This window comes from Cnephaeus nilssonii (assembly GCF_951640355.1).
Source record: "Cnephaeus nilssonii genome assembly, chromosome: 6".
NCBI classification, from domain to species: domain Eukaryota; kingdom Metazoa; phylum Chordata; class Mammalia; order Chiroptera; family Vespertilionidae; genus Cnephaeus; species Cnephaeus nilssonii.
In genome coordinates this window covers 95,716,493-95,730,998 of record NC_137077.1, presented here as the reverse complement: position 1 = coordinate 95,730,998, position 14,506 = coordinate 95,716,493, and the positions used below count along the sequence as shown (strand labels likewise).

General features: G+C 45.0%; 1 protein-coding gene across 1 annotated transcript; it reads right to left on the bottom strand.

The window, feature by feature from the left end:
- Nucleotides 1-5: 5 nt before the first annotated feature.
- On the bottom strand, nt 6-13,422 carry GTF3A (general transcription factor IIIA; the record flags this gene model as incomplete). The annotated part of the gene is made up of 10 exons (XM_079773810.1): nt 6-418; nt 659-718; nt 1,921-2,150; nt 3,195-3,275; nt 4,496-4,569; nt 6,283-6,371; nt 6,729-6,825; nt 10,017-10,117; nt 12,013-12,479; nt 13,410-13,422. The coding sequence occupies 10 exons, from the start codon at nt 13,420-13,422 to the stop codon at nt 254-256; spliced, it is 1,377 nt and encodes a 458-aa protein (XP_079629936.1). The 3' UTR covers nt 6-253.
- Nucleotides 13,423-14,506: the final 1,084 nt, after the last annotated feature.

Below are 14,506 nucleotides of genomic sequence, written 5' to 3'. Positions count from 1 at the left end.
AAAAAATCAGATATTCTGCATCAGTGATTAAAGAAAAATGTGCTTCTGAGAGAAAATACAGGAATACCTCATTTTATTGTGCTTCACTTTACGGTGTTTTACAGATGTTGCATTTTTTTCCCCAAAATCAAAGGCAAGACCCTCCTCCACAAGCAAAAGCATTTCAACTTGCTTTAGTGCACTACATGTCTGGAACCACCAATCAGATCTGCCTGTAACTGAACTGGCTGGTCTGTGGAAAACAATTGAATATTTAGCTGAGGGTAAGTACTGCAACTGTCGAGAGCACTTTGTCCTCAGTGCAGTTCAGCAACTCTCCAGTTTTAGGCGAAGATAAGCTGTGTCCTTGTTTCCCTTTAGGAGGAATGTATCCACTGAGACGGGAGGACAAACTCCGTTTTCCACGAGCTTGTTTTACCTTTGGAAAAAGGAAAATTAGAATTCAAAATAAAAGTTACCTGAACTAATTTTACAGTAGTTGTACACCCTGATAGGTACACAACACTCCTTTATAAGAAAATAAATACATCCAATTGCTTTCAATAGTGGTGCAGACTCACACAGTAATAAGAGTCAAAAATATTCTAAATAGATTGTATCTGGCTTCAATCAGCAATTCATGTTGTAAAAACAGCTTGCCTATGGCGTCTTAACTTACTTTGAGCTTCATTTTCTTTTTGTCAGGGTCATGCACAACGGCATGCCTAGTGAGACTCTGCTGCAATGAAAGAAAGAAAAAGTTCTATTTTTAAAACATTGCCATTTGGTATCTATTAACATGAAAACTCCTTGAATTTATTTAAATAAGCAGCCTTCTTTCTGTTATGTTCTGTTGAGGGGTGTGGCCTCTACCTACAAGGATTCCACGAGAGGATTCTTCCTCAAATCCTAGACTGAGATCACTGCCTCTTCTAACAACCCAGGTTAGGAATTTATAATCTTGATCTCCTGTGGCTTCTTAGCTCTTTCATAAGTAAGAGGTTGGGGAAAACTAGTTCTGAATGAACTATTCCAAACCAAAGGAGGTTCGTTTAACTGAAGCTATGTCCACAGCATCCCCAAACCAATGGAATATATGGCCAAAGTCTTGCTGTCCTTGATGATAATGCCGACCACCAGCAGCTCCAAGTTGTGTTCTAATGGTTCAGACCTATGCTGAACCAGCCTCATTTCTCGCTTCAGTCTTCATTGTAATTCAGTTTAAGTGCTTGTAAGTGCACCAACCAGAGTGAGAGTCTGCAAAACTGCACAGGCCCCTCCATTTAGAGTCATGTTCCCAACCTACTAGAATCATTCCAAGATGTACACTAGATAGATTCCCAAGTTCTGTAGTCCCTCACATCCTTTTGCCCACTTCCCTTCTCAATCCCTACAGGAGTGTGGTCTAAAAAGGTGGCTCCTAGGTGATAGCAGCCTAAAAGGATACCTAAAATATCAGCATACTCTTTTGAATAAGCATTTGGTACCATAAGCCACTGGTTCTCAAATACAGCCCACATGAGAATCACCTAGATCAGCGGTTGCCAATCCTTCGGACCTCACGGACCACCACATTGGTTGGCGACTGCTGACCTAGAGGGTTTGTTAAAAAGCATCCCTGGGTCCCTGACCCCCAAGTTTCTGATTCAGCAGGTCTAGAGTAGGGCATGTGGATAGGCATTTTTTACAAGTTTCCAGGTGACATTAGTACTCCTAGGCCAGGGCCACACTTTGAGAACCACTTGGCATAGGCAGATCTGGCTGTATAGCAGGCTTTAGTTCAGAGCCACTCCAGTTAAGCAAGAACGGAAGGTCTTGGAGCCCTCCTCAGCCGCCTTCCCACTGCAGGCCCTGGGGCACCATCCTGGAACCCAGGGCTCCTAGGAACCCGGCGAGAAGCCTCACCCTGGAAGGACTGCACCTGTGAGGGTGAGTACTTACTTTCATGGCAAAAGTTTTGCCACAGCCAGCGTGTTCACACACAAACGGACGCCTTTCCTCATGAAAAGAGAGAATATGGCTCTGGAGATTGAACACAGTTGTGTAGGTTCTACCACAGCCTTCTCTTGGACATCGACACACATCCCTTTCTGGGTTATGCATTTTCATATGTTGCTTCAGATAATCTTTGCGTTTAAATGTTTTCTGGCATACTTCACATATTATTTTCTCTGGCGAAGTAGACAAAAAATTTTAATCAATTTTCCCAGGTATTATCACATAGAAAACATTAATATCTAATTATATAACATATTCAATACTTAAAACCTTATGACCTTACGTAAGTCAGAAATTTCAGAGGAAACTAACTCCAGTTTTTATTGCTTGAATATTTATCTCAAGTCTCCCAAGTTCTTATATTACATAAAGTCACTCTTTTTTTATTTTTATTGATTTTTTTACAGAAAGGAGGGGAGAGGGATAGAGAGCTAGAAACATCGATGAGAGAGACACATCGATCAGCTGCCTCCTGCACACCTCCTACTGGTAATGTGCCCGCAACCAAGGTACATGCCCTTGACCGGAATCGAACCTGGGACCCTTCAGTCCGCAGGCCGACGCTCTATCCACTGAGCCAAACCAGTTAGGGCCATAAAGTCACCCTTGCCAAGGAGCAAGGGTCTCAGCAAGGTAGCTGTGGACAAAGGGAGAAAATTAAATAGACCAGTTTCCTTCCTTGTCCTCAGTACACAGGGCATTCTTCCCCAAACTGTCCCACAGAACACCAGTACCTCCCCAGCTTCTTTACTTGCCATAGCCTTTAAAATGCTAAGTATGCAGAGTAGCTCAAAGAGACCCAGAATAGCTCTTCCAAACCTGGGACCATAGGTCTCTATTCTCATTTGTCAAACAGCTGAAGAGCATAGCTCCTCACAAAACATCTATTATTTTTAAGTGCATATTTAGTATTTCTCTCTTTAAAAGCACTAAATCAGCTCTACGGGGGTAAATGGTTATACCAAGCCATTCATGTGTACCTTACCCCTTTTATTTTTCCTTTATTGATTTTTAGAGAGAGAGGAAGGAAGAGGGATAAAGACATAGAAACAACAACGAGAGAGAAATATCAATCAGCTGCCTCCTCCATGCCCTGTACTGGGGATTGAGCTTGCTTCGCAACCTGGGCATGTGCCCTGACCGGGAATCGAACCAGTGACCTCCTGGTTCATAGGTTGATGCTCAACGGCTGAGCCACACCAGACAGGATGCCTTACCTTTATGGGTTTCTCTCACATGTTTCAGAAGCTCTGTCCATGTTTTTGCCACAAAGGAACATTCTTTTTGACATTTATAGCCTATTAAGAAAAATAGATAGGTGTGTTGCCTTTTATGAATATTCAATGTAAACAACAATCATAATTAAAAAGGAAACCTACATGTATATGTAGTGTTTCTTCTACCTCCCAATAGTATTCTATTCTGTTAGTCTCAAGAGGTGACAGTAAAAACTGAGGTGGTATTTTACAGTGAAACCAAACAGTTGCATATCAGGGTACTTCATGTAGGATATGAGCTTAGCAGACTTCATAAGGCTGCCTCTTCCTCTTTCCTGCTGTTCTCAGTAAGCTGACCATACTGCACATGGATGCCCAGCTGCTTTAGTTCCCCCCACCTCCATGGCTCAGGGCCCCTCCACCCGCCCTGCCTTATGCTGGCCTCTCTTTTTCCTCAGAAAAAAAGGTGGTCCTTTGTCCTTGGCAAAACACCAACCTTAGAGCTCAGCAGTTATGTGCCCACCCCTGGCTTCCTCTAGTCTTACCATCTTGTAAGTTTCATATGGCAAAAAAGAGGCAGGGTACAGCTAAGGAAGAAAATAAACTAGAATAACCAGAGACAAAGACTATGAATAAAAACTGGCATTTCGTAAAGCACTAGAATTAGATTAATCAGTCAATGTAACAGCCAGCCTGAGTTTTACCCAACTAAATACCAGATAGAAACAAAGAATAAGGCTGCCTATCACTCTTAGCTACTAGTCTCTTGTTTTAAAAAAAAAAAAAAAATCCCATAAAGTCTAGGGCTTGGGAAGTTGGAATATAGATATCAAAAATCCTTTATGGAAACGTAAGAGTCAAGTAGTCCGTTTAATAAAGTCTTAAAGTTTTAATCTGATTGCTCCGAAAACTCCAAACTATTTTCTAAACCCTTTGAGCGCTCCTAGGAGAAGAGTGACACAGGAAGTAGGTAGAAGGGGTTAAAACTACTATGAAGAAGCAACGCCTTGGCTGGAGCACCTGCATATCACAAGACACAGCACAAGCAGGCACTTGTTCTGAACAACACAATATGGACTTTGAACAGTGACAGCGGGGTGGAAGAATGGACACAGCACACAGCACCTCTTTGGTCAAGAGTGTAAAACCTGAACAAGCAGAATGGTGCCCCGCCTAGTTCCAAGTTGCTCAGTATGATCATGGAATAGAGTAGAAAGCAGCAAGCACTCAAAGACTTACACACACACACCGTGTGGCTGGCGTGTGAGTAAAGTGAACACTACAAAGGACCACGTACGCACCCTCATGGACCTTCCCGTGTCGCTTCAGCCTGCTGGGCGAAGCAAAGTGCTTCCCGCAGCCTTCATGGGTGCACCTGGGTTAACAAGACGAAGCATCAGCCAGTCCGTTTTCATAGGGAACTACACTTAGAGTAAACAGTACTTTGTCTTATCTCTCCAACCAAAGTCTCTCCCCACAGCCAAACCAGTCATATAAATATGAGACCTTATCATAGTTAAAATTCAAATTACCTGACCAAACTTGGAGCAAAACAAACAGAGAAAAATGCCACTTTACATTTTTTAGCTTATGTGATCAAATTAAACAGTTTTGTTTTTTTGTTTTTTTTTTATTATTGATTTTAGTGAGGAAGGGTGAGGGAGAGCTAGAAACATCAATGATGAGAATCATTGATTGGCTGCCTCCTGCACGCCCCTTACTGGGGATCGAGCCTGCAACCCGGGCATGGGCCCTTGACCAGAATCGAACCCGGGACCCTTCAGTCCACAGGCCGATGCTTCACCCACTAAGCCAGTGATGGCAAACCTATGACACACGTGTCAGCACTGACATGTGTAGCCATTTCTGATGACACGCGGCCGCATGCCGAGGATGAAACATTTGCTGCTCCTGAGGATGAAACATTTGCGACTAGAGTCTTGGAGTTAGTTTTTTCCTCAAAGTGACACACTACCCGAGTTATGCTCAGTTTTTTGGTGAAGTTTGACACACCAAGCTCAAAAGGTTGCCCATCACTGCACTAAGCCAAACCGGCTAGGGCTCAAATTAAACACTTTTATCTTTATACTTCTGAAAATATACTCCGTGTTTTCATGGTTACAAAAAAGATGGCTTAGGTCAGTGGTCGGCAAACTCATTTGTCAACAGAGCCAAATATCAACAGTACAACGATTGAAATTTCTTTTGAGAGCCAAATTTTTTAAACTTAAACTTCTTCTAATGCCACGTCTTCAAAATAGACTTGCCCAGGCCGTGGTATTTTGTGGAAGAGCCACACTCAAGGGGTCAAAGAGCCGCCTGTGGCTCGCGAGCCGCAGTTTGCCGACCACAGGCTTAGGTCAACATTTAAACCTTTCTAAATCGTTTCTATCTAGTTTTTCCAACAATGCTGCCTGGGAATGGTGTGAAAAGAAAACAGCAGTAGCTTCACAGCTTCTGGTGAGCAATGAGAAGGACGTGCCATTTCGGCGTTACTGCCACCAGCAGCCCCGGAAGCAGCAGGCCTGCCAGCACTGTCCCGGCAGCAGCTCCCAGGCGAAGGGCAGCCTGTGTGAGCGGAGGAAGCTCCGCCAGCACAGCAGGCCCAGAGTCCATGCTCTTCAAGAGGGGCCATCGGTGCGGGCAGTCGGATTCCTCGATGCCCTGGGCACATCTAATGTTCCCTGTCACCCTTTCCTGTTCCTCAGGAAACCCGCTCTAGTGCAGGCTAAGCCACACTGCTTTTGTTTTTTAGGTAAAGAATAGCTAGGGTCTTCATAATGACATGTCATATTATTGATCAGGCTCTATTTGAATAGTTAAGTCATTTATTAATCTTCCCTTCAAGCTTAACCACAATTGTACTAATCTTACAAAGTATTCTGAATCATATTAAATATTTCTTTTAGAGAAACAAGCAAAATGGAACTTTTGGAATAGTCCAAAATATAAAGGGGCGTACACTATACATGGTAACAGAAAAATACTGATTAATAAACTGTTTCAGAACATTTGTCCCCAACCTTTGCATTTTAGTTTACTCCCACCTGAAATTTGCGATGTAGATTTCACCCGGGAGAGTACCTACTTGAACAGTGGTTCATTGGTATGCTGGCACTGATGGGTTTTCAGCTGCTGATGTTTCCTAAAGGTCTTCTTACAGCCTTCAAAAGTGCACTGTTCAGTAAAGGTTTGTTAGTCTTGAAAAACATCAAAGAACAGTTCATAACAATACTCAAGATAAAAATAATGTGGAGATTATAAACTTGCTACTTTCACCCATTTAGTTACGGTAAAGTTCTTTGTCAAGAAACTTTAAAGACAGATATTTTTCATTTGGGGTAATCTATCAATAACATACTTTAATTAGCACAATAATGTTTGCTTTCAAAATAAAACAATTATTATGATAGCATGTACCAGGCTAAATCCAGATATTTGACAGACAAAATTTGGTTGATGAAACTTTTAGAAACAGACAATAAACATAAAAATATTCAGAGAATTTAAGCATAGAATATCATTCTTACTTACCACATATTGTTTTTGTTGGTTTTCATGTTTGTGTTCAAAATGTTTCTTCAAGTTTGATTTTGTGTTGAATTTTTGGTCACAGCCACTAGCTGCACAACTGTGAGAAATTATAAACCCAAATATTAACAAACGAAGGGAAGAAAATTTTAAGATTTCATAAAAGCTAATTATTCCAAAGTATCATATAAAATAGTCTTTAACAAATTCCAAAGTGTAAACCACATCATGTAGACCTCTCTGTTTTGATGTGATCACCATGTAACAACATGAACTTCATGCAAGGCTTCTGAAATAAGGCACACGGCATCAGACTCCTTTGTACAAAGGGCAGAGGGGAGGTGAAAAACACTAATTCCAAAGGCCCAGACCCTGTTTAGGCTTAAATGATGTTTAAGTCAAATTGTTCTCAGTCTAGAATGTGATAACCTAAATTTTGCTTGAAATGTCACTGTAAACTGCCAAAAGGACTTTCCAAAAGGACTTCCCCCCAAAAAACAAAAACAAAAAAAAGGATTTCAGCTTATAAACTGATATGTCCTGTGGCATATCACCAGGCTGCTCAAGTTCTCTTAAAGTGCATTTCTATATCTTGGCCTTGAATTACTTAAATTCTTTGTGAAGTATTTTTAAAATATGTGATCTGTTTGTGACAAGTTTTCATCAGCGTGATGGATGAGGCAGGCTTCCTTTATAAGCCCTAATCATAGCTATCATTCACTGATAAACAATGAATAACACTGATATGAAGCACCGTGCTGTCCACAGGGCCAGGTGGAGGAGGACAGAGACTAACTGTGCAGTGACCGTGGGAGATACGCCCAGGAGCCCACTGGAAACACACAGGAGGGGCATTGTGGCAGAAACCACTCGAAGTTCCAACAAGTGTTCTTAACCTCAGGAACAGAATGCTGAGTTTCAGCTGGGTACATGGCCAACATAAAGAGAGCTTTTCCAGCATCCCTTGCAATTAGGGGTGGCACCAGGCTAAGTTCTGGTCCATGTTGCTTAAATCCCACAAAGTGTCTAAAAAGGGGGCACACCTCTTCGGCACCTCCCTCCCTCCTGGTGGCTGCAATGCTTATGTGACAGCTGGCGCTCCGACAGGTATGTTGGACCGTGACGCTGAAGCCCCAAGATGAGGATGGCAGTTAGAAGGGGCTCAGATCCAGGTGATTACAGATCATCCATGGACTGTTTACTGTGCATTTCAGTTATGCAAGAGAAAAAGAGACTATTGTGTCTAGAGAGGTGGGTTTTCTGTCATTCTTGACTTTAAGCCTGACCCAGGCATCCAACCTAACACAGGTGTGGGGCAGGATAGGGCCCGGAAAAGTTCTGACAAGAGCCAAACAGCAGGCACAGGGCCACTGAAGACACTGACAAAGTTAGCAGGGTAAACAGGAGGGGGCTGCTGGTCAGTTAAGCATAGCTGGATCATAATTTCATGTCTGAAATTCAAGCAAATGAGTCAAGATAAGCCCAAATGGCCAAATCACAAAGGTCATTTATAGGACATACTAAGAACCTGGACTTCATTATGTAAGCAGTGCTTAAAAACTACACTATTTTAAGAAGGAAAGCAACCTGGAGGCTAATGGAGAGGGCCAGTCAGGCCAGGCGGAGTAGGGCCTGAAATAAGACAGTGGCAGCTGGAGCAGGAGAGAGGGACTTGAGGGATCGGAAACGGCTTGATGACCTACGTGCTGGAGAGGAGAGCAGAAGGAGGCGTCCAGAGGAGTTGCCTTATCTTTGCTGTGAATCACTGGATAGACAGTGACGCCACCTAACAAGAACAAGGGAGGAGAAGGCCAAAGAGAAAGCCAAGCTCGGAATGGGCTTAGTGGATTTAAGAAGCCACAAAGACAGCGAAATAACACTGTCCAGCCAGCAGCTGGCTACGGGGATCTGGAACTAACGAGAGGGTGGTCTGGGCTAGAGAGAAAGCTGGAAGATACCACATTGTTCCAGCAGGAATAATCCTCACTTTTCTCATTCATCCTGCGTATCTGTACCCAGACCCACTTTTTTCTTTCATTATATGTAACAGTGTACAGTAACTTTGTTCAGAAAAGCATAAAAAGGGACTCGGATACATAATGTTTCCTTCCACCCCTGCTCCTACCCACCCCATATTCCCCATGGACTCCCAAGGCAAGTGACAACATTTTTAGTTTTATGTAACTTTTAGCGTTTCTTATACATATACAAGCAAATATAACTATAGGTTCTTCCTGTCTATACCACTCCCTTTTTATACACAAAAAAGGTAGCCCTTTATTTGCTTGGCTTTTCACTTAACATGCCTTAGAGATTTCCCTAGTTTCATAGAGATCATCTGCATTAATTTTTCTAGCTGTATAGCATTCCACTATGGTGATACACTTTAAACCCTTTGCACTCGCTTGCTTTTTTCTCGATTCCTTTATTCTAATGCTAACCGTGTCGAGTCACACTCGACATCCGAGTGCAAAAGGTTAACCCCCCCTGATGGGCACACTGTTTGATTCCAATGCTTTGCTACTATTAATAATGTTGCACATGACCGTGTACATGCCTTTAACATAGGAACAAGTGTATTTGTAGAATAAAATCCCCAAAGTGAAATTTCTAGAACAAAGACTATATTCCACCAGCCCTATTTTCCAACTCTTAAAAGCTCGACTTCTGCCGAAACCGGTTTGGCTCAGTGGATAGAGCGTCGGCCTGCAGACTGAAAGGTCCCAGGTTCGATTCCGGTCAAGGGCATGTGCGTTGGTTGCGGGCACATCCCCAGTGGGGGGTGTGCAGGGGGCAGCTGATCGATGTTTCTCTCTCATCGATGTTTCTAACTCTCTATCCCTCTCTCTTCCTCTCTGTAAAAAATCAGTAAAATATATTTAAAAAAAAAAAAAAAAAGCTCGACTTCTTCAAGCTTTTACCTCTTATCCCAGCAGTGTATCAATTCAGAAAAACCCTGACAATGCAGTCAATAACCTGCCAAGCAATCATTTTCCATCTGGTCTAAACTGTGTATGTTTCATGTTTGATTCCCATTCAGTGGACACTTTAAAGGAAATGAGAGGATGCAAATGCAAGAGAACTTCAGATTAACTTCTTCCTGGAGTTATTAACACAAATTACCCACAAAACCCTTACTCATTCCACACATTTAAAACCTGGTCTCTGATGTCAGGAGATGCGAATGAAGCTTCACATTCTCTTGATCTTGAGGTAACAATCAATCAGTTTTCTTACCAGGTCAATGTACCACACAACCATTTCAAAGCTTCAACCCAGTTCTCTACTTACACAAAAGGCTTTTCTCCAGTGTGAAGCAGGGCATGGCGGCTCAGGTGGTAGTCCCTGACAAAGGCTTTGCCACACCCTTCATGGTCACAAACAAATGGTCTCTAGCAGGAAGGAAAGAAGAAAAATGTGTCAATTCTGCCCACATTAGTAACTCTAGTATTATCTAAAGGCCTCACATGTCTAGTCGGCAAGGCCATGGACTCTGTCTCCACAGATGGTTTTCACTAAGTATTGAGCAGCTGCTACACTAAGGCCAGACACGGTTGTCCTGCATGCAGTTACACATCAGTGTCACAACTTCTCAACAAAGTCACTGCAGCAGACCTAGCTCTATGAATAGCATATGCAATAAGCCGGCAGCCTTCACAGTTGGTTATTCTGCTCCTAACCTGACACCTGGCTTTAAGTGCCACCCCCTCTTAAGATTACTTGCCTGTTAGCATGGCCTGTGTACACAGATCTCCACCACAGCATGTGTATACCCATCCAAAGGCTAGGGAAGAAGAATGTGCAGGTGCTGCCTAATTCTGGACAAGCCCAGTGCCTGTGCTAAGGAACAGATCCACAGAACTTTGCCTTGGATTAGGCTCAATCAATATTTGAGCTCAATCAATATTTGTCAAATTAACATGTGAGATATGGGACAACAAAGAAGACTTCAAGTTTTCCTGTATGAAGGAAGCTGGTAGTGCCAATAGCCAAAATATGACACACGTGTCTAAAGTTAAAGGTAAAGTCTAATGTGGACATACTGGTTGTACAGCTCAGATTTGGAGGGATAGGATGGGTAAGAGGAAGATCAGGAGGCAAAGGATCATGAATGTCATGAGTGAACCCAGTCACTGGGTACGCCTGCCGAGAGAACAGTAGAGGCAGAAGGTAAGCCAGTGAAAAGGGTCAGAGGAAGAGGAAGAGAACTGGAGGAGAAGGTCCCAAGAAGGAAATGGTCAGCCTTTAAATGCTGGAGATGGTAAGGAGAATGGGTGTCATTAGAGTGGCCACTAGGTTTGGTAGGTGCTGGGAGCAAAGGCAAGGACTGCAAGGCCTCTAACTTAAAAAATTAAGGGCCTTTAGCTGAGGCAGGGAGAAGCCAGGCTCTGCCAAAGACTGGGAAACTGGGCAGATTCCTTGGCCTCCATGAGTCCCACTTCCATCAACTGTATTCCTCCAAAATATTTCCATTGCTCTCCAAGTAAAACACACACTCCAAACCCATCTGTACCCTGGCCTACAAATGATCCCACCAAGCCTGGTTCTCAGGGCTTCTCTTGTCCGCTCCCCCCAATAACACTGGCCTGCCTTCCCCCCGCCCCCAGCACTACAGGTTCTCCCTGCAGTTTTCTTGGTCCAGACTGTTTTCCCCTTAAATGGCTGCATAGCTGGATCCTTTCCTTCTCAGTCAGAACAAGAGGCCTTTCCTCAGCACCTTCCAGCAGCCCTCAATGTACTGCGTCTCCTACCTATTCCTCTATCTGTCCTGCTTAAAGCCTAAGGCCCGTGACCACGGAAGCCTTGCCTGTTCTGTTCACTGCTCTCTCTCTCCAAGGCTAGGATGGTACTGTGTTTTGAAAGAATGACTGAATGCCGCTTGCTAAACCTCCAGGGAATTATCCTCCAACACAAGTTCTGGGAGAGAGGTGCTGAAGGCAGGTGTCTATGGGATGAGTCGTGCAGTATTTACAGATTACCAGGAGGTAGTGATTGGCCACGACTCAAGATGAAAGAAGGGGAAAAGTTTGCTCTGTCAACCCCGGAGCCCGGAGCCCGTGGCAAGGACACCTCGGTGCTAGAACTTCCTGTCTACCTCCTCCGCCGCTTCCCTAACGGAAGGCGTGGCTGATGCTTCTGGGGTCCACGTGCCAAAGCGGAACGCTTCTGGCAAAGCCAGGCCAGCGACCCAGCGCACCCACGCGAGCGGATCCCACCTGGCGGGCCAGGTCACCAGTCCCCGGGCCTGGGCGCCCGGCCCCTCGGCCCCCGCCTTCGGACCCTTTACCTCCCCCGTGTGCTTGCACAGGTGCGCGTCTAACTTCCAGGCCTTGTTGTAACTGGCGCTGCAGTTCGGGAAGGAGCAGATGAACCTCCCGGGGAGCGCGGGGAGCGGCGGGGCGGGGCTCTCGCCGGCCCTGACGAACGCGTCGGCGATGGTCAGGGATAACACCGCCGCAGCGACCGACGCCGGCGGCTCCAGGGCGCCCAGGGCCTGGCGCTCAGCCACGTGCCGAGCAACGTGCGGGAACCGGAGGGCGCGGCCCACGCCCGGCCCAGCGCCCGCGGCTCTCGGAGAACCTACGCCGGACTCGGCGCACTTCCGGGACTGCGGTACCGTCCCAGGGCGCAGGCGCGCAGGCAGCAGGCTCCGCCCCCGCGGGCGCCCCGTTCGCGCGTGCTCAGGAAAGCCCCTCGGGGGCAGCGTCCCTCTTGCTCCTGGGCTTCCTCCTCCACAGCAAAGGGCATTTGGGCCTCAACAGGTTGTGAGGCACGGAGTAAAGGTGACGTGCTTCCCCTCCGCCACCACCCTATTCAAAGTACTAACCTTGCAAAATGTAAACTAGGATAGTTCTGACCACGTTGTCAGTTTGTCTTCTTTGTGGATGCATTTCCTGGCCTGCAATCAACATGCTTCCTCTGTAAGCCCCACAACAGTGCTTCCTAAGCGTGGCTGCAGATTAGAATCACATGGAGACCTTTTAAAACTCCTAACCCCGGACCGATTAAATTACAATTTCTGGTGGTGGGAAACCAGCACCAGCACTTTAGAAACTCCCTGGGTGAGTCCACTGCAGAAAGGTTTGGGAACCGCTTCCTAAGGCCTTGCTGCTCAAAGTGGGATCTGTGGGTCCTCAGCCTCATTAGAAATCACCTCAGATCCATTTGAATCAGAGAGACTCGGGGTGATTTGACGACATTAAAATTTGAAAAGCCCTAGAGGCTTGAATGATGTTGTGTATCTTGATTTATGAAGACCACGTGTTTAAAGGCTGTCCTTGGGTGAGAATAACGTGATGGATGGCCTGATGTTCCTCCAGGTCTGTATTTTTCACAGCCTGCCTCATTCCAAATCATTACGCAAGCCCTTGTCCAAGTCTGATGAACAGGTTCCAACAGAGACCAGTGTCCAGCAGTCAGCCCTGACCTGGACTCTTCCATCATACTCACTCCTGAGCCTCAGTCTTCACATCTTTGAAGTGGAGATGATGCTAATAACACCTGTCACACGAGGGCTGAGAGGGGGTCTGGGACATGCGCCCACTTGTTGCTCTCCTCATTGGCACTCCAGCCCCTCTCCAGGGTACAAGTCCACACACATTCCCCCTACAGCTCTGGAAGTCTTAAACAGTTTCCCTTGTGTTGAATCTTTTCTCACCTTTATACTGGACTGTTAATACCCACCTGTTACAGTCATTTTTTGAATGAATGAGATTATATTTCATCTCCACCCCCTGTGCTGGCACTTTTACCACCAACTTTTAGTTTTCCCAACAACTATGCTTGTAAAGCCGCTTATAGGATGCAGGCCAGGCATTTTTTCCCCTCTTTTTCTTTCCTGTGAACTGATCCATTGCTCTACCTCTTTCCTCTTTGCAGTTTACTCCTCAATGTGTTTTCCCAGTGTCCCACATTTCTCAATGATGAGTAGATTTTTATTTTTATTTGCACATCATGCAGTGACCTCAAACACCACATAATTTGTAAGTCAATCTCACCATCTCCACCTGGCTACCTCTCTCTCTCTCTCTTTCTCTCTCTCTCTCTTCTCTCTTCTCTCTCTCTCTTCATCCCACTCTTCATCCTACTTTTGCCCCACCCTACTTTTGCCCACCTACTTTTGCCCCACCCTACTTCTTATCTCTCCCTCTCTTCCCCTTCCCCTCTCTCTTCAGGCTTCAGGCCCTCACAGTCTGATCATCCCTGCCTTTCTCTCCAGATCAGCTTCTTCTATAAGACACAGAGTTTGCCGAGGGTTTGGGTCAACCCAAGCAGCCTGGACCTTACATAATCTGGCTCCTTAACACCCCCTGGCTAATGACTCCAGAAAGAGTCTTTAGCCCACCTGGGGCTCAGGCTCTTTCCCAAACAACGCAAACAGCTTCAGCCTGGAAGTGATAAGACTGTGGTTCTTATGGGTTAACCTAGACATAACTCTGGTATACCTGTTCTAGCTAGAAGATTGTGTCCACTTGCCTCAGCTTTGCACCTGCCCTTTTCCATGTAACTTTGTTCCTCCCATAAAGGAAACTGGAGATATTTTCTCTCTCCTTAACTCTAAGCTCAACTGGGTGACTTACTTTGGCCAGGCAAACAGTTTATTCTTGCATTATTATTTGTCATTGTATTATTTTCCATATGAACAACTGTAAACCTACTTTTGCCCCACCCTATATATATATTATGTATTATAGCATCTTCATTTTCTGTTCTCACACCCAGTAAAATAAACAATCCTTCCTTAAAGCCATCTAATACCTAGAGACCCTCAAACTCAGCAT